This window comes from Patella vulgata, chromosome 5 (genome assembly GCF_932274485.2).
Source record: "Patella vulgata chromosome 5, xgPatVulg1.2, whole genome shotgun sequence".
NCBI lineage: Eukaryota > Metazoa > Mollusca > Gastropoda > Patellidae > Patella > Patella vulgata.
The window spans coordinates 9,536,255-9,555,481 of record NC_065883.2 but is presented as its reverse complement, the minus strand read 5'-3'; the positions used below and the strand labels follow the sequence as shown (position 1 = coordinate 9,555,481).

Sequence of the window (19,227 nt, the reverse complement as noted above, 5' to 3'; positions counted from 1 at the left end):
TATACAAAGACAATGTTTATAATAAAAATATACAAAGACAATGTTTATAATATAATGTACAAAGACAATGTTTATGATAAAATATACAAAGACAATGTTTATGATATGTATATACAAAGTCAATGTTTAGGATACAATATACAAAGATAATGTTTACAAAATTATATGTTTATGATCAAATATACAAAGACAGTGTTAATGATATTATGTACAAAGACAGTGTTTATGATATACAAAGACAATGTTTATGATAAAATATACAAAAACAGTGTTTATGATATTATATACAAAGATTGTTTATAATATAATATACAAAGACAGTGTTTATGATATTATGTACAAAGACAGTGTTTATGATATTATAAAATGATGATAATATATTTGTTTATTTGCAGATAAAGACAGTGTTTATGGTGGAAGTAAGATTGTAGGTGTTCCTGGAGCTGGTAGAATTTCTACAAGTTTAAAACAACGACAAACAGCCAGACAAAAGGTCAGTTTTTTAAAATGATTTTTTTACGTGGGAGCGTGTAAGAGCATATATGATTCAAAGCGAATTAAAGAATATATATAATCTTTGAATGGCATTTAGAGATTGAACATATGGGAGAAAAAGAGATGTGGTTTAACGTCCACTCGACACAAACTAGGTCATTTTGGGACTAACATATGGTTCAGTTTTATTTCAATAAATCGCTTGTGTGTAGGGTTCTTTAGCAGTGGGAGGACTCGGAGAAAACCCACAAGGTTAGACAGGCAAACCTATTCCTTGTCATGTACAACTGGTGAATCGAAACCACGCCAGTTGACTCAATGACAGACTTTATGATACAGCGTGCATGTCCTAAACATTCGGCCATCCCCCCGATAATTCGTCAGACCTGACAGTTCTATGGATAATTATCACTATATTATATACATACAATGTTTCACTGGACGTTATCAAGCATACACTTTGCAGAAGTAAAACATAACAGATGCAAAGAATCCTGTAACTAGGGCATCGGCGAAGGGGGCAAAGCTCCCCCTGCAAAAAGTCCCCCCCCCCCCCGCCCTGTAAATAAATTTTCGACCATAAAAAAAAATAGATATACATTGTCTGTCAATTTTACAGTCCCCCTGAGAACACTTCCCATCCCCCTCATTGCTCTGAGCTAATTACAGCCTTGGTTGCAATTCAGGTTGAAGTACTTCTTAACTTTTCGATTTTAGCAGGAGACACGAGTAGAAATGGTTCAATAAAAATAAATGAGCTTTTTCAAGACTGATCCTGATAGTGTAGTGACAAAAATTAAGCCACCAGGAAAGTTTTTGAATTTAAATCAATTCACTTTCACACCAGATGGTAGTTAACAACAAGCTTTTAGTCCTGCTTTATGTTTTGAGCTTTCGATCCCTGCATTGGCCGAGAAAGTTCATCCAGATATTCCGGCCTGGTTCCCCCTTGTCAGTGATGCAGGACGGAGGGCCTGACAAGGACAGCTGTCTAGTCGTTCGGATGGGACGAAAAACCGAGGTCCCCTGTACAGATTGGCATGCACGTAAAAGATCCCTTGACAGTTGGAATTCGATATAAAAGTAGGCCGTAGTGCTGCTGTCTGGGCAAAATTTCCCTCATAGCACACTGTATGATGTATGCCCGTCTTCATTAGCCCAGTTCGGAGCAAAACAGTAGGATGTTAAATCCCATTTCATTTCATTTATATTTTGAGCTGTACTGTTTCTTTTGAGTTTGGTGGAAAGCAGGGTTGCGATCCCAAGCTTATACTTGACGAGGAGTGGCATCACCTGCATAATCTTGTTAGTTTTCTCCTGGTCATCCGGTTTCCTCCCACTCCTAAAGCCCTCTATAATTAAGCGACTTATTGAAATAAAATTGAACCATATGTTAATCTCGAGATGACCCTCTATGATTAAGCGACTCATTGAAATAAAATTGAACCATATGTTAAATTCCGAGAGGACCTTGTTATAGTGTTGACTGGCTGTTAAACTCTTTCTCGTTTTTAAGTTCTATTTTTTTTTAAATTTTGTCATCATCAACCATACTAGCAGGTATATGTAGTAGAAAGCCGTAAATTCGAGAAAGTTGGTGAAAATACCACTGTCAAGGCAAAATTCTCTCCCTAGTTTAAAAATGCAAGATGTGTTGGCGAAATGTTGAACTCCTTTTCTTTCCTCGGTCATTCATTTCATCGATACATTTGTTTAGTCAATCTGTCCTTAGTCAATATCGTAGTCAGTGAGAACTTGTAAACGTGGATGAAAGGAGGGTGCCGGTTTTATTTGTGTTGCGAGCTATTTTGAGAGAAATGAGGTATTGATCTACCCTACTGATCGAGATCTTTCTGATGGAAGAGCTGGAAAAATGTCACTTGATGCTAATGTCTCTATAATACACTGTTTAACATGCATGAGGTTTCAACAAGCGTACCATAATGAATTGTCTGCCCTTAATTATGGAAAGGAATGTGGGTTACAAGGTTATTTACTAACACAAATTTCCTAGTTAAATTTATTTTCTTTCTCAACACTGATAATGTCACTTTTAAGTCTGATTTTCTGGAAATTTCTATCCGCATTCAAAGTTGTCGACAGTCATGTTTTTACAATATTTGGGAATGTTTCGACAGACATTTCTAATTATTTGGATAATCATGATCTGTACCAAATTGAGAGTATTTTTTGCACTGGAATTGGAGGGAGAGAGAAGCGAGGTTTAACGTCCACATGACACAAATGATATTTCCCCCCCGGATCCATTCTCGTGATTTGATTTTTGTTTATTTTTTGCCATGTCTATATTCTGTCTTGTCCGCAGGTTTATCTTGTAGATTTTGTTTTGTGTGTAGTGCGGTCCTCCTGCACTTACTATATAGTATAATTTTATTTCAATAGTTCTCTTGCATTTGGGGTTTGGATGGTTAAATGGTTAGCACACGGGCACTGTATCATAAAGTCTGTCATTGAGTCAACTGGTGTGGTTTCGAATCCACGGTTTTACATGACAAGGAGTAGGGTCGCCTGTACAACCTCGTGGGTTTTCTCCGGGTCCTCCGGTTTCCTCCCACTGCTAAAGACCCCTACGCGCAAGCAATTATTGAAATAAAATTAAAACCATATGTTAGTCTCGAAATGACCTAGTCTGTGTTGAGTGGATGTTAAACCCCATTTCTCTCTCTCTCTCTCTCTCTCTTGCACTTAGAAAACATTAGCAGTTTAAGGCAGTCTGAAAACCAGAGAAAACCCATGTGGTTAGGAAGGCAAGCTTACTTTGTGTTAAATACAAGTGTGGGATTGAAACCACACCGCTTGACTCAATGACAGATCTTATAAACTATAGTGTACATGTTAGGGCTATACTATACACCGAAAAACACCGGAAAACACCTGGAAAACACCGGAAAACTACCGGAAAACACCATGTTATACTGAATACCGGAAAACAACGGAAAAACACTAAATACCGGAAAACACACTAAATACCGGAAACCACCCTAAATAGGTAACCCGAAGAAGGGCTATACTATAAACCAGAAACTAACCCTAACCCAGGCAAACAGAGGACCTATTTAGGGTGCCAGTCTCCGAGTTACCTATCTAGGGTGTTTTCCGGTATTTAGTGTGTTTTCTGGTATTTAGTGTTTTTCCGGTGTTTTCCAGTATTCAGTATAAAATGGTGTTTTCTGTTGTTTTCCGTTGTTTTTCTGTGTTTTCCGGTATATAGTATTGCCGTACATGTTAGACCATTCGGTAACCACTTGACTCAATGACAAACCTTATAAACTAAAGCGTACATGTTAAACCATTTGGTAACCCCAAACCTGTTGTGTTATAGTACAAGCTCTTTGGTTTAATATATAGGGATCCCTCTATCCCAATAGCATTGGTGTGCCTCAATCAAAGAATCAACTAAAACATCTCTATTAAACAAGCCTGATAATAAGGCACCTGTTACAAACAATGTCAGGCACAGATTCAGGCTTTGTCAGGCACTAAACCTCAGTTGCCTGTCATTTTGTCCGGCATTGATTTGTCTTTTTTATTGATATTATTAATACATGTCCGGCAATAAGTTAAAAATATCAGGTACTATTTCATTAGTGCCTGACATTTTTTCAGGTATATCTGAAACTGTTATTTCCAGGCCTAACAGTGTATAATGTAATTTATTAACAATAAGACAAATATATGACAGTAATTATGAACAATATGAATCAACAATAATCAAAATACATAACCCCCTATCTATTAATCATGTTGGGCTAACACAAATAAAATGAAATGAGGTTTAATGTCCTACTGTTCTGCTCCAACTGGTCTAATGAAGATGGGCATATGTCATACAGTGTGCCACGAGGGAAATTTTGCCCCGGACAGCGGTGCTATATATGACCTACTCTTATTTCCCATTCCAACTGCCAAAGGTTCTTTTACGTGCACACCAGTGTATACACAGGGCCTTGTTTTTTCATTCGCCTGTCCAACCTCGTGGGTTTTCTCCGGGTCTTCCGGTTTCCTCCCACTGCTAAAGACCCCTACGCGCAAGCGAATTATTGAAATAAAACTAAATGTTAGTCCCGAAATGACCTAGTTTGTGTCGAGTGGACGTTAAACCCCATTTCTCTCTCTCTCTTGTTTTTTCATGCCATACGAACAACTATATTTAATTGTATTAATTTAAACCTCCATGGATAAGCAAATAAATCAGCTTGTCACAAGACATCTCCATCATATTTTTTATTTCCTTAATTTTAAAAAAAAATATTTTAGAAAGCATTAAAAATTAACAAACGCAGATGGCAGCGATCAAACAATGATGAATTATTGTAATTAGGTTCGAATTGGTTTTGGTGTCGTGTAATCTATATATACAGGTGTTTGTTTTTCTCACAGTGAAAACAGTGTAATTCGTTTTCATCAAATTAGACATCCAGGATTTCTGGTTTTACAACAATTCCATTAAAGGTTCTGTAGTTACTTTAAAGGTAATGTCCATGATCTATGGTTCTGTAGTTACTTTAAAGATAATGTCTATGATCTGTGGTTCTGTAGTTACTTTAAAGGGAGAGAACTTATATAGGCCTTTGCCTGTTGTTCAATCCATTTCAGTTTATTGAATAAAATATTGTTTAAACTAATGTCTATGATCTGTGGTTCTGTAGCTTCTTTAAAGGTGATGTTCAGCTTGATAGACAATTCCTTAAAAAGTGACGTCCAGGTTTCTGGTTCTATAATTCCTTTAAAGGGTGATGTCCAGAATTTCTGGTTTGTTATAATTTGTTTTTCTTGAGATTTAAACAGTGTAATTTATTTTCATCAGATTAGATGTCCAGATTTCTACTTCTATAAATATAATTCCTTTAAAGGTTACGTCCAGGTTTTTGGTACCGGGACCATAATTCCTTTAAAGGTGATGTCCAAAATTTCTGGTTTTATAATTCCTTTAAAGATGACATCTAGGATTTCTGGTTCTATAATTCCTTTAGAGGTGACATCTAGGATGTCTGATTCGACGATTCCTTTAGGGGTGATGTCCAGATTTCCGGTTCTATAATTCCTTTAAAAGTGACATCCATGATTTCTGGTTCTATGATTCCTTTAAAAGGCACGTCCAGGATTTCTTGTTCTACAATCCATTAAAGGTTATGTCCAGTTTGTTTTAATTCCTTTAACGGTGACATCCATATTTCTGGTTTTATAATTCCTTTAAAGGTGACACCCAAGATTTCTGGTTTTATAATTCCTTTAAAGGTGGTGTCCAGATCTCTGGTTCTATTGTTCCTTTAAACATGATGTCCAGATTTCTGGTTCTATAGTTCCTTTAAAGGTGATGTCTAGGATTTTACAGAATAAAAGTGGATCTAAAGTGCTATTTTGTCTGTATATACCAGACATATCCACTAGATATGGCCAATAATTGGATGAATTGGACATCAAGATTAAAAAAAATGTTGACTGTTCTGATAGTAGAACCATTCCTAATCTCTATTAACTTTTAACAACATGTGGGCTTATTGAATACATCAAAACCAATTACAGTGTTATAAACGTCTACATTGACTTACTGCTTAATCTATGTGATTTCCTGAAAATTTGTGGATTGGCCTTCTAATGACTCAATTCTCGCCTGTGTTAATCCTAACTCAAAATGTCCAATGGACAAAATTTTAAAACACTAAACCTTGCATTAAAGGTGATGTCCATTGAAGTCAATGGGTATAGTTCCTTAAAGCATGGTTTAGACTGTGAGATTTCTATATGAGATTGTCTCATGAGATTGTTTCACACCCATCTGTTGAAAACGCATGCAAATGGTGTCTCGTATGTTCAGTGGAACATGTTCTATTCTTATGAGACTGGAAGATGCGCTGGCTCAGAATGTAAGGCGCTAGCTCACTAACAAGGGGATCCAGAGTTTGATTTTGGTGTTGACCAAGAAAGTTCTCCAAGATTTTCCAGTATGGTTTCCCCTTGTCAGTGATACAGGACAGGATTCCTGGCAAGGATCAGTGTTGTGTCAGTGGTGCAGGTCAGGTTTCCTGGCAGGGAAGAGTGTTGGGTCAGTAGAGCAGGACAGGTTTCCTGGTAAGGAAGAGTGTTGTGTCAGTAGAGCAGGTCAGGTTTCCTGGTAAGGAACAGTGTTGTGTCAGTAGAGCAATACAGGATTCTTGGCAAGGAACAGTGGTGCAGGACAAGGAACGATGTCAAGTCGTTCGGATGGGTATGACTAATGAGGTCCCATGTACATTTTGGTCAGCACGTCAAAGAATCCTTCACAGCTATCCAAACAGAAATATCCAAAATGGTATGGGTAGGTGTATTTGCGAGTTAGTCAGATTAATCTACAATTATAATTATATGTCACACCCACATTAATCTAGTCAGTAAAATATCAATATCTTCTTGTATTGTTACATAATATTAGAGAATAGAATGTATGTTTATTATATCTTGTTAATGCTCGTTGGATACTAATAAGGTTGTTACTGACATCTTGGCCTTTATAAATGATCTGTGTTTGGGCAGATCAAGAGATCAGAGATCGGAAGACAGACAGCCGACGAACGACAAGCGATGATTGAGGTGAGCATGAATGAGCCCGCTAGCCAATATGATTATAGCCTAATATGATTATAATTTGTAGACGTTATGTTCCGTTCGGCTGTATACTGTAGCCATTTAGATATGATAATTATAGATGTTTGTTTCTGCACATTTAAAATAAAAAATGTAAAGCTGCAATTATATCCTTTTGTACTATAGTACACCTCTTAGCACAGTGAGGGTGGTGGGGTGTGTGTGGATGGCCGAATGGTTAGCGTGTGCGCGTTGTATTATAAGGTCTGTCATTCAGTCAACTGGCATGGTTTTGATTCCCCGATTGTATGTGACAAGGAGTAGGGTCGCCTGTCCAACCTTGTGGGTTTTCTCCGGGTCCTTTGGTTTCCTCCCACTGCTAAATACCCCTACACGCAAGTGGATTATTGAAATAAAATTGAACCATATGTTAGTCCCGAAATGACCTAGTTTGTGTTGAATGGACATTAAACTCCATTTTTCTGCCTTTGTTACTAGTGTGGATGGTAAGACAAACTTCAGATATCCTTGAAAAACTTCTCAAAGTCTAAACCCAACAGTAAGACAAAACCTATGGATATCGGTGAGACAAGTCTCATAGACTAAACCCCACAGTGTGACAAGCCCCATAGATATCCATCAGACAAGCCTCATAGTCTAGACCCCACCATGTGACCAACCCCATAGATATCCATGAGACAAGCCTCATAGTCTAGGCCCCACTGTGTGACAAACCCCATCGATATCCATGACATAAGCATCATAATCTAGCCCCCACCGTGTGACAAACCCCATGGATATCCATGAGACAAGTCTCATAGACTAAACCCAACAGTGTGACAAGCCCCATAGATATCCATCAGACAAGCCTCGTAGTCTAGACCCCACCATGTAACAAACCCCATAGATAACCATGAGACAAGCCTCATAGTCTAGGCCCCACTGTGTTACAAACCCCATAGATATCCATGACATAAGCATCATAATCTAGCCCCCACCGTGTGACAAACCCCATGGATATCCATGAGACAAGTCTCATAGTCTAGACCCCACCATGTAACAAACCCCATAGATAACCATGAGACAAGCCTCATAGTCTAGGCCCCACTGTGTGACAAACCCCATCGATAACCATGAGACAAGCCTCATAGTCTAAACCACACCATGAGACAAACTTTATGGATATGAGAGAGACAATTCTCAAAGTCTAAAACCCACTTTAAGGTCATGATGAGTGGTTAAACAAGAAACCTGGTGGCTACAGAATAACAGATCATGTTTAAACTTTAATAGATAGGTTTTGAAATTGAACAGAAATTCTGGACAGAAAAAAAAGATTGATTTTGTGAATCGCATGTGTTTTTTTAGTGGTTTTCATTTTTTGAAGTTATCATTCATTTTCTGGTGTTTCAGTTCACCACAGAGCAATGATAAAGTAAAATATATTTTTAGATATTTCTGTAGAGGATTACTTGTAAGTGGATTAGTTTATGGATTTAGTTGTAAACAGATATTAGGACCTGCAGATTGGGAACTGCAGTGGTTGAACCGCTAGTTTTAAAGAGATATTGGGAACTGCAGTGGTTGAACCCCTAGTTTTAAAGAGATATTAGGACCTGCAGTGGTTGAAACCCTAGTTTTAAAGGGATATTAGAACCTGCAGTGGTTGAACTGCTAGTTTTAAAGAGATATTGGGACCTGCAGTAGTTGAACCATTATTTTTAAAGGGATATTAGGAACTGCATTGGTTGAACCATTAGTTTTAAAAGGATATTGGGACCTGCAGTGGTTGAACCGCTAGTTTTAAAGGGATATTGGGAACTGCAGTGGTTGAACCACGAGTTTTAAATGGATATTGGGACCTGCATTGGTTGAACCACTAGTTTTAATGGGATATTGGGAACTGCAGTGGTTGAACCACTAGTTTTAAAGGGATATTGGGACCTGCAGTGGTTGAACCACCAGTTTTAAAGAGATATTTGGAACTGCAGTGGTTGAACCACTAGTTTTAAAAGGATATTGGGACCTGCAGTGGTTGAACCACCAGTTTTAAAGAGATATTTGGAACTGCAGTGGTTGAACCATTATTTTTAAAAGGGATATTGGGACCTATAGTGGTTGAACTGTTAATTTTGAAGGGATAATGAGACCTGCGGTGATTGAACTGTTAATTTCTGAAGGGACCTGTGGTGGTTATGTCATGAGTTTTGAAGGGATATTGAGATCAAGCGGTTATGTCATGAGTTTTGAAGGGATATTGGGATTTAGTGGTTATGTCATGAGTTTTAAAGGGATATTGTCATCGAGTGATTATGTCATGAGTTTTAAAGGGATATTGGGATCGAGTGGTTATGTCATGAGTTTTAAAGGGATATTGTCATCGAGTGATTATGTCATGAGATATTGGGATGGAGTGATTATGTCATGAGTTTTAAAGAGATTTTGGGACTTGTGGTAGTTGTGCTGTTACTTTTAAAGGGATATTTGCATCTACAGTAGTTGTGTCATTAGTTTTAATGGGATATTGGGATCTGTGGTGGTTGAGCCTCAGAGCTTCAGATAGTTGTACAGGTTTACAGTTCCATTTACAGGGCTGCATAGATCCATCAAATTGCTTTCAATCATATCCATGTAAATACTGAATTTAATTTAACCATTTGTGGACTCATATTCCTATTAGAGATTCAACATTTTTTACAATATTGTATTTTTCAAGAGCTTCCTATATCACTCAAATCATGCTCAAGGATTTAAAACCAAGAACATATGATGAGGATATCAATATAGTTTTAAGCCTTAAGGTAACAAAATGACATGTTGTAATTTTTTTTTATTAAAGATGCATTATGTATGAGCTAAATCTTCCTATTGCAGGTCTTTTCTGGCTTAATCAAATGCTATATATATATTATTGTTTAAACATTTATTTAATAACATGACAAGCCCATAATCAACTCTCTGGGCCTTCAGATATGGGTCCGATTTTAAGTAGATTATATAAGTTGTAGGCCATTAAAGAGATTAAGAATAAAATAGATAATCAAGACTTTGTCTGGATTGTAAAATTCCGTTGCTACAATAATTAACAATCTATGCTACATTTTGTCAAAACTTCAAACATTCGTAACTTTGTTCAGAATGAATTGATTTGACTGAAAAATATTCATTTTTCATCATCTATTTTTGAACTATTATAGCATGAACGGTCAGTTTTTTATCTAATTCTTACATAATGCATATTTGGTGGATTACAATGATACTTGACAATTAAGGATATTGACCAGTAAATTGGCCAGTTATGGCTATTGTTTGTCATAACTTTAAACATTCATAACTTGCTCAGAATAAATTAATTTGCTTTTTATAAATAAATCAACTATTTATCTAATTCTTACATAACATATCTTGGATGGATTACAATGGAACTCGACAATCAAGGATATTGGCCAGTAAATTGGCCAGTTATGACTATTGTTTGTCAAAACTTCAAACATTTATAACTTCGCCCAGAATAATGTATTTTGAATGAAATTTTCAATATAATCATTTTTCATCATCTATTTTTGAACTATTATAGCAAGAATGGCCAGGCCCCAAGTTCACAAAGCATTCTCAGACTTAAGTTAAGAATTTACTCAACTTTCAATCACTGTTTATAAGACATATTGTTGATCCAGAAACACAAAACTTTGCACATGGTTTCTTATTGATGTATTTGATACATTAAAAAAACAAAAGTTTTATGAAGGGCTATATTTTGGTTAAAATAAGGCGAACAATTTCGAGTAAATTATTAAATTAAGTCTGAGAATGCTAATTCTTACATAATGCATCCTTAATGAACAGTAAATTGGCCAATTATTTACATAATGGCTATTGTTTTTCAAAACTTCAAACATTTATAACTTTGCTCTGAATAAATTAATTTGTTTTTTATAAATTAAATTGTTTTTAATAATCTAATTCTTACATCATCTATTTTTGAACTATTATAGCAAGAACGGCCCGCGTTTTTATCTAAATCTTACGTAATACATCTTAATCTGTTGACAATATTATAGATCTATAAAATGACAGGGTATAGAAAATAGATTGAAAAATATATCCTTTCGTAATATTGCATTATTACTATGGTAACGATTACACGCATATAGCTTCTCTTTCAACTCGGTTCTTTAAGGCAATCTTTTTGTATCATAATCCGCTAAAAGGAAAATGTTCAATTGGTACTGGAAGGAAATGAGTTTTTGCATACTTTTGATCATGCTAATGTTTTTGTTTTACAGATCAAACAAATGAAGACATCATGTCTATTTTAAGCATTTTGAGTAAAAGTCATTTGATATTTTGTGTAAATGGTATTTAATATCTAATAACATGTTTTAAATTTTGAGTAAATGGTATTTGATATCTGATAACAAATTCTAAATTTTGAGTAAATGGTATTTGAAATCTTATAACATGTTCAAAATTTTGTGTAAATTGTATTTAGTATCTGATTACAAATTTTAAATTTTGTGTAAATGGTATTTGATATCTGATAACAAATTCTAAATTTTGTGTAAATGGTATTTGATATCTACTAACAAGTTCTAAATTTTGAGTAAATGTTATTTGATTCTAAATTTTGACTAAATGGTATTTGATATCTGATAACAAATTCTAAATTTTGAATAAATGGTATTTGATATCTGATAACAAATTCTAAATTTTGAGTAAATGGTATTTGAAAACAAGATATAAATTTTGAGTAAAAAATACTATATATCTAATTACAAGTTTTAAATTTTGAGTAAAAATTATTTGATATCTGAGAACCAGTTCTAAATTTTTAATCATAAGTTCTAAATTTTGAGAAAAAGAATATTTAAACATGCATTATGCAAGAGCTAAATCTGTCTATTGCAGGTCTTTCTTTAGGCCTGAAATGTTATCTAAATTATTAATTATACATTAATTAACCTATCCCACCATAATCAACTCTAGATGGCATCGCTAGCCTGCGATCTTAAGTGGATTGTGAGCCGATTTACTGCATAACTTTCCTTCTCCATTAAACGATTAAATGGATAATCGAGACTATGCTGTTTATCGTACTGACTTTAGTAATGATGATCGAGGCTAGGCAGAAATTTGATTCGCTTAGTTCTCGGTTCATAGTGGATCAATTTGAATGAAATTTTCAGCAAATTGCTTTTACGTTATGTAGTTTTTAATTATTATAGTGAGAACTGCCAACTCGTGATCGAATCTCCCATAATGTATCTTTAATACCTAATAATAACAGTTTTATATTTTACGTAAAATGTCTTCAATATCTGCCGTCTTCATTAGACCAGTTGGTACAGAACAGCAGGATGTTAAATCACATTTCATTTTATTCCATTTCATTTGATATCTGATAAGTTCTAAATTTTGAGAAGAAAGTATTTAAGTTCTACATGTTGAGAAAAAGATATTTAGATGGAAATACTTTGCCTCAAATTGCCCATCCAACCATAGAAATGTTGCTGTTTGAGTGGAATACTTTGCCCCAAATTGCACATCCAACCATAGAAATGGAATTTAAAGTAGCTAAGTCTCTAACTCAATATCATCCAAAATCTTTAACATTGAAAACACGATTTATTTGTCAAATTAAATCAACATTCATGTTGTGATCTTACCTGGAAAAGATGGGCTTATGATATCCAATATTTAACACAAAATAAACATTTTACCATTGGTACACGAATCGTGTACCATAATGCGCTTCAGCCCCAGTTGTATCAAGAGACTCGAGGGACGAGGCTAGACACATTGCACCAAATCAAACGGCGTATGTAGACTGTTATAACCAGATGCTAGAAATTTGCACTCGCTTGAGACTGCTGGCTTATTTCGCCGAACATAACTGATTTGAAATTGGAGTAACAACGGAAACCATTGAATGTAAATCAGTTTATATACATTCATATTACAGTATTATATGCGTTGCGACCCACTTTTGTCAATTTCTAGGTCCCAAATGTTAGCGATTTAGCTCCTTTAACATGATAGTCCCAAAAATGACTGAAGTATTATTGTGTTGACAAGATGTTGAGTTCCATTCCATTCCATTACGATTTCTTTTACCAGATACAGCCAACAATAAACTTCCACTAAATCTCTGAAAATCATGAGGTTAACAGACGCCAACCAGCCTCGCCTCACCACAACCATATCTCTGTTAATATCAAAGAGAGACAGAGAGAATGGGGTTTAACGTCCACTCGACACAAACTAGGTCATTTCGGTACTAACACATGGTTCAATTTCATTTCAATAAATCGCTTGCGCGTAGGGGTCTTTAGCAGTAGGATGAAACTGAAGGACCCGTAGAAACCCCCTGAGGTTGGACAGGCGACTGTTGATATCGATTTATATAAGTAATGTAATTAAATTATTGCAGTGCTTATCATTGGGTCCACATTCGACATCCTGCTATCTCTGTTAATATCAATTTATATAAGTAATATAATAGAAATTATCGCAATTCTTATCATTAGGGCCACATTCGACGTCCTGCTATGGATATTTATATTATTATATATTTAGTATCAAAAAGCTTTAAAGGTACATAGATAAAATCAAAAGAGCTAAATTTTGATTTTTTAAAACTGAATTTCAAATATTTAAAAATGATTTATTTTATATTCTTCAAAAAGCTTTAAGAATTGTTACATAAATTCATAATAGCTAAAATTTGATTTTTTAAACTGAATTTCCAATTATTAAATTATTCCTTGTTCAAAAAGCTTTAAAAATTGATTTTAAGTGAAAGTCAAATATTTTAGATACTTTTTTATATTTTTAAACATACATTATGTATAGGTCTTTCTTTGGGACTTAATTAATAAATACTGTATAAATTATTAATTCGACATTTATTAACATGACAAGACCATAATCTACTTTCGATGCCATCGGATGGCTCTGATTTTAAGTAGATTAAAATAGTTTAGCAATTTAATGATTTAATTTAAAAATGGAGAAACGAGGCTAAGACTAAAATGACCAGTAGGGTAGTTACGATAAACTTTTGATAACTACACTCAAAATAAAGTAATTTGGATGGAATTTTCAATACATTCATTTTGCATTATCTATTTTTGAAATATTATATTGAGAACGGTCAGCTCTTTATCTAAATCTTACAAAATGCCCCTTTAACATTTAGTATTAATTTAAAAATGGAGAAACGAGGCTAAGACTAAAATGACCAGTAGGGTAGTTACGATAAACTTTTGATAACTACACTCAAAATAAAGTAATTTGGATGGAATTTTCAATACATTCATTTTGCATTATCTATTTTTGAAATATTATATTGAGAACGGTCAGCTCTTTATCTAAATCTTACAAAATGCCCCTTTAACATTTAGTATCAAGCATCAAACAGATTGTTTATCTCAGATTTAAAAAAAAAGAAGAAAAAAATTAGGCTACAGATTCAAGTTATTTGGTTCATGTTGGCAGGCCAGATGGCTGATACATGTACGGACATGGTACATCTGTGCCAATAGCCAGGGGCAGATCCAGAGAATGGGGGATTGGAGGGTCCAAACCCCACCCGGCTCAGCTACATAAAAAAATTGTAAAACAACACTGATACATGTACGGACATAGTACATCTGTGCCAATAGCCAGGGGCAGATCCAAAGGATGTGGGATTGGAGGGTCCAAACCCCACCCGGCTCAGCTACATAAAAAAATTGTAAAACAACACTGATACATGTACAGACATGGTACATCTGTGCCAATAGCCAGGGGGCGGATCCAGAGCGGGTGTTTGGCATTCAATGCGCAAAATAATGATATAGACATACGTGATATCACAATTAATGCTTAGCCACAATGAAATTGAATCACAATATGATCCTATTAATTCATTATAAAAATTGACATCAAACGGGGTGTTTGATTTCTCTCTTTAAAAAGCTCAGTATGTATATACGCCTACGTAATTTAGAGATGATGATGGCATCATGCATTGTCAAATGTCAGATTTCTTTAACAGGAGCCTGGCAAACCAGCTCCTGCAAAAATTCCTGGATCCGCCCAGATAGGAAATCAAAATCAGACACACATACATATATATACACATGTATTAGCTTATTAATCCAGGCTTTAGACTGACAGTAAGCTTCTCAGGCTGGTCGTTCTTCCATTCCATCATCCTGGCTATCCAGTCTGTCAATCTATAAAACTCGCTGCTCAGTGTCATTGTGTAGAAAAAAGGCAAATTGTGTCCTGACTAATCTAAAGACGCTGACTGACGAGAAATTGTCACAAGACTGCCATTATATATTGACGTGACTTCGATGGTCAGCAGGTTGTTTACAGGTTTTATTTCTGCTACTTTTCTTGACTTGCCGTCTGATGATCAACTCAGCACATCGTCTTGGTTACAGGCTGCTTGCTCGGATTTTCTTTTGTTGTTTATATCTAGAAAGCTTTTCACACCTACTTACATAATATCATCTGTGAACGTTGGCATAGCACACGTTATGAAATATCCTGTGCTTATTAGCAGGGAAAATGAAGTGAAAATTGGATGACAGTTTACTCAGTGACTAGTGTACAGCAGTGAGAACTAGTGGCCGTGTGTTGATAGCAGATAATTTGATTCTGAGAATAAGTCTTCATTGATGTCGGCAGCACTATAGTCTTTTTAAGAATCAGTTTGTTATATTATTGGTGATCGATTTAAGACAGGAATCTATACCTCGTTTTAGTCAGTTAGTTTTACTCACAGAATCTTCATAATGAAGTGAATTTTATTGAACGTATAAGTGGAGATATCTCTGTGGTCAAATTTTCGGCAAATTTGAGAATGATTCCAGCTGTTTTTCTTGCCTAAGAAGAAGAGTCGCAATTTGTGATTTAAAAATAATCCTCTTAAATTAAGTTTGGAAATATAGAATCGATACAGAAAAATTAGATTTGTTATTCTGGATATTGAAGTGATTGAGTTGAAGTGATAACACCTTGGTACAGGTAAACATTTGTAGCTTTCAACTTAGGAATTTAGATTTTGATAAAAAATTTATTAGCGTAATTATTGATAAAAGGCAATACTTGTTTTGATCCATTTCCGGAATTCAGGATCGCAGAATTTTGTCTGTATTTAGTTTATGAATTAGAGGAGCTCTGTTGACCGATTTTAGTTGTGATGTCGTGCTTTATTTATATATAGATTTAAAAATTCAGACGTGTTCTTGTCAGAACTAGAAACGGAGGTGAATACAGCAGTGGCACAACCTCTTTGAGTTACGAAATAGCGTGTCTGTTATTAGAACTAGAGTCAGAAAGAGAAGAATCTGTTATAGAAGATTTTGGCAGTTGTATCCATTGAATCTAAGCAGACATACTATTTTAAGTGTATTGTTATTGGAATCTATGAGTTAGTAAATCTGAACTTAATATCCATATATGAATCGATTAACTTATTATTCTGCGTCTGCCATTTATGTACCGATTTGATTGTGTTTTTGTATTTAAAAAAAAAAGTATCGGAAAGAGACAGGCTATTTTTCCCCCGCTGTGTTGTTATTAGAACTGGGATTTTACGAGTTTGTAATTAATGATCAAGGAATAGAATCGGAGTACTCGAGACACGAGAACTTGATTGACATTGTGGAGCTACGTCAAGGAGATAGTTTTCCCCAAGAAATTCTACTCCAAAACAAGTCATTAAGGATGTATAGATTGTTATGTTGCTACCCTTGTTTTATGAGGAAAAAGCGGGGAGGAGAAGAACAGGTATACTAAATTACTTTCTTTTACTTAAAATAAATCAAATTGGATTTAACCTCCTATTAGGGCAATTTTACCCAGTTTAGGGCACTTATTTAAAATTTCAACTTTCAAGGGGTCTTTTACATTTTTTTTTTATCCCATCCGAACGACCATATATTGTTCCTTGTCAGGCCCTCATTGGTTTATTAAGATAAATCAAATTGGATTTAATTTCCTTTTAGGGCAATTTTACCCAATTTACAACACTTATCTTATTTTAAATTCCAACTTTCAAGGGGTTTGCCATATGTTGTTCCTTGCCAGGCCCTCATCCTGCACCACTGACAAGGGATCAACGCTGGAAAATCACAATTAACTTTCTCGCTCAACTAAAACAGCACAACTACATAATACCCAAGTTCCAATTAGTGCAGCCTAACCCAAAAAATTTCACTTTTATGCCATATTAGTCCCAAAATGACAGACATACTAATTGCATTTCTTCCCTGGTGCTTGTATACTTGAAATAAACCATGGTTTAAGCTATTAATATTTTTTCCTGAGCAACGAAGTTCCAATTAGTGTGGCCTAACCATAAAATTGCATTTTTTATGCCATGTTATTCCTAAAATGACAGACGTACTAATTGCATTCCTTCCGTGGCGCTTGAATGCTTGGAATAAATCATGGCGGGTTAAGCTTACACCTAGTTCTTGTTTACGGGTTATTATGAGAATGGGTATCAAGGCAATGAGATCAGTTCAAAAGGAACTTTAATTAAATACTTCTTTTAGGTTCTGCTGTCTTCTCCCATTACAGATTTGTTTCGATAATGATCAGTTTCTGAAATGAAATTAGTTCCATTAACAGGACATCTACTGGGTCAATTTGTTCCAGACATATTGTGTACGTGACAAGGAGTAAGGTCGCCTGTCCAACCTCATGAATTTTTTCTGGGTCCTCCGGTTTCCTGCCACTGCTAAAGACCCCTACGCGCAAGCGAATTATTGAAATAAAATTGAACCATATGTTAGTTTTCGAAATGACCTAGTCAGTGTCAAGTAGTCGTTAATCCGTATTTCTCTTTCTCTCTCTCTCTTTTTCTCTCTCCAGACATATTGTAAATTTATTGGAAGAAAACAAATTTGTCTGCATTTTTTTGTCAATGCAGAAATCATTATGGACTAATACGAAATAAATTACACATCGCTCGGTCTCTTTGAATTTATGCAAATATAGACCTCGTCTATAAAATTTAAAATAGTTCAGGTGAAGAAAAGTAAAACATTGAATGTTAAACCTCATTGCATTTAATTTTTTTTCATGATTCTAAAAACTGGCACACCTTAGGGATTGACTTTGAGAATTGATATGGATCTTTTACGTGCATTTCCAGTCGTCAAATGGACACAATTTAGGTGTCATTGCCAAATTGTTCTGGGCCGATACCTAGTTCGATAATGTAAACTACTCGATCCAGCTTCAGTAATATTTTAGTTGCGATTCCAGTGTTTTAATAATATGACCCCCCTCCCTTGAATAATGTCTCTGCATGCTAAGGTAATAATTACTTATGGTAAACCATATGTTAGTCTTGAAATGTTCAAGGTTTATCAAGTGCACGTTAAACATCTCTTAGTAGCTAGTTGTCGGTAGTTTTCCAAATGACTCCAAGGTTCGCTCCGATTGATAATTATTAATGTCAGTGAATTTATTGGCAACATTTGGAGTTAATGAATAGATTGGACGGGATAATAATAGACTGTCGGTGGTGTTATGGGAAGAGTATGCACCCTACGGTGGGTTATTAGTAAGCCCTGACCACCATATATCGTCATTAATTGCCAGGACTGCTCGAAACCACCTCACTTCAAACTTAATCAATATCACAGGAATCTTTCATTTGTGGAAAATTTTCCCCAAGATTTGTGATATCCACCTCAGGGCTATTCTACATGCTTGACGTTAATGATGCCTTTTGTCTTCCATATTGAATGATACAAGTCATACATTTGTTTATATTTTGAATAATCTCGTTATTTCACATGAATATGGTACATGTTTTTTTTAAAAAGACTATAGTTAGAGTCTATTATGAGAGAGAGAGAGAGATGGGGTTTAACATCCACTTGACACAAACTATATAATTTAGGGACTAACATATGGTTTGATTTTATTTCAATAATTCGCTTGCACATAGGGGTCTTTAGCAGTGGGAGGAAACCGGAGGACCCGGAGAAAACCCACGAGGTTGGACAGGTGACCCTACTCCTTGTCACGTACAACCGGGGATTCGAAACCACACCAGTTGACCCATTGACAGGCCTTATGATACAGCTCGCACATGCTAACCATTCGGACATCCAACCCCCCTAGTCTATTATGGAT

The 19,227-nt window shown here is 35.3% G+C and overlaps 1 protein-coding gene across 9 annotated transcripts in view; it reads left to right on the top strand.

The window, feature by feature from the left end:
- Positions 1–19,227, top strand: part of LOC126822441 (uncharacterized) — a 186,207-nt gene that overhangs the window by 122,393 nt on the left and 44,587 nt on the right. For 8 of the 9 annotated variants that reach the window (XR_008788351.1, XR_008788352.1, XR_008788350.1 and 5 more), the window contains one exon: positions 396–493. Coding sequence is in view for 3 of the 9 variants with exons in the window: in XM_050551358.2 (XP_050407315.2) it covers positions 396–493 (98 nt within the window). In the remaining 6 variants the exon portion in view is untranslated. Of the gene's footprint in view, positions 1–395; positions 494–16,812; positions 16,864–19,227 lie in introns of those variants that run through there. The other variant, XR_008788356.1, reaches the window with a different exon arrangement.